The 1,835-nt window shown below is 43.6% G+C and overlaps 1 protein-coding gene across 1 annotated transcript; it reads right to left on the bottom strand.

The window, feature by feature from the left end:
• LOC133246870 (olfactory receptor 2A2-like) lies at positions 1 to 1,359 on the bottom strand. Its single transcript, XM_061415447.1, has one exon. The coding sequence runs from the start codon at positions 1,357 to 1,359 to the stop codon at positions 430 to 432; it is 930 nt and encodes a 309-aa protein (XP_061271431.1). The 3' UTR covers positions 1 to 429.
• Between the last annotated feature and the right edge of the window lie 476 nt (positions 1,360 to 1,835).

Here is a 1,835-nt window from a genome sequence, read left to right as displayed (position 1 = left end):
ACTGATGCTGAAGCTGAAACTCCAGTACTTTGGCCACCTCATGCAAAGAGTTGACTCATTGGAAAAGACCCTGATGCTGGAAGGGATTGGGGGTAGGAGGAGAAGGGGACGACAGAGGATGAGATGGCTGGATGGCATCTCTGACTCAATGGACATGAGTTTGGGTTAACTCCGGGAGTTGGTGATGGACAGGGAAGCCTGGCATGCTGCGATTCATGGGGTCGCAGAGAGTCGGACACGACTGAGCAACTGAACTGAACTGAAAGACAAAGGGACAAAAGATGCTCATTTCCAAGAGTCTTTGCCTTATAGAATTTGGACAATTACCATATTCATATCAAATTTCTCATCGGGAAATTTTTCTGAGTTTTTCTTTCAGCAAGCCACACATTTTAAAAGAAAATCCCCAAACAACACTGTATGTACCCCTCACACGGACCTCTTCTGCAGAGCTCTGTACAAGGCACCCTTCACCTGAGCATTCCTCAGGCTGTAAATGAGAGGGTTCAGGAATGGATTAAAGAGACTGTGAAACAGGGACAGTATTTTCTCCTCCTCTTCTCGTTGATTGGAGTCTGGCACCATATAAACCAACATGGCTATGCCAAAGAAGAGTCCAACCACACAGAGGTGGGAGGAGCAGATGGAGAAAGCCTTTCTGCGGCCCTCCTTTGACCGGATCTTCAGGACAGCGCAGAGGATACGTATGTAAGAGACTAGCATTAAGCACAGGGGCCCAACTAAGACAACTATAGAAGCAGCAAGGAGGACCACTTGGTTGATCCATGTGTCAACACAGGCCAGCTTGAGGACAGACAGAATTTCACAAAAGAGGTGGTTCACTTCCCAAGGCCCACAGAAGGGCAATCTTAGGAGGAGAACTGCATGGGCCAGAGCCAGAATAAATCCACATGCCCAGGAAGTGGTAGCCAGGACCCTGCAAGCTCTCCAGTTCATGATGACAGTGTACTGGAGGGGATGACAAATCGCCACAAACCTATCGTAGGACATCACCATCAAAATCAGGCACTCCGTAGCAGCAAACCCCAAATACAAAAAAGTCTGCAGTATGCATGGGACAAAGGAGATGGTTCTATTCTTGTTTGCTAAGTTTGCCATCATCTTGGGGACATTGTTGGAAGCATAGGACATGTCGATGATGGCCAGATGTGAGAGGAAGAAGTACATGGGGGTGTGCAGTCTCAGGTCCAGACAGATGAGTCCCAAGATCATACCATTTGCCAGCAGACTGAAGATGTAAAACAGGGAGTAGATCCAGAAGAGAAGCTTTTCCATCTTTGCGCTGAGATGGAAGCCTACCAAGATGAATTCTGTGACCCATGACTGGTTACTTTCCATTCCTTAATGACAGCTTGTCAAGGAATGAAATGTGATAAGAGGAGTTAGAGGTGGAGGATCAAGGAAACTGGAGTTACTCATCTCAAAATGAACTCAGACAAAGGTTGAGTCCTTGTCCTACGTACTCCTCAAAATCGATGAATATGAGACATATTTAAAGATAGAAAAGCGTTAAGAACTGTACAAAGAACTCCCATATACAAAAACCCAGATACAATGAATTTTAATATTTCTTTTATATTTGCCTTTTTATTCTCTTTTTCTCTCCATATATAACATATTCTTTCTTTCTGAACCCCTTCAGTTTACATTGGAGACACGATGCATATTTACCTTAAATTCCTCATTTATTTCTCCAAGAGCAAAGATACTTATTTAACTTAACCACAATACAATTATTAAAATCAGGCAATTTCATATTAACCTGATTTTTTAATTCATAGTTTTCTCTCACTAGTCCTCCCACTCTTTAGTTT

The sequence above is a fragment of the Bos javanicus genome, chromosome 4 (assembly GCF_032452875.1).
Source record: "Bos javanicus breed banteng chromosome 4, ARS-OSU_banteng_1.0, whole genome shotgun sequence".
Classification (NCBI taxonomy): domain Eukaryota; kingdom Metazoa; phylum Chordata; class Mammalia; order Artiodactyla; family Bovidae; genus Bos; species Bos javanicus.
Note: the sequence above shows the minus strand (reverse complement) of the source record. Positions and strands in the feature narration are given on the sequence as shown.

What these genes read in the sequence shown, in the direction of transcription:
- LOC133246870 (XM_061415447.1), bottom strand. Translation starts at nt 1,359, where the DNA reads ATGGAAAGTAACCAGTCATGGGTCACAGAATTCATCTTGGTAGGCTTC.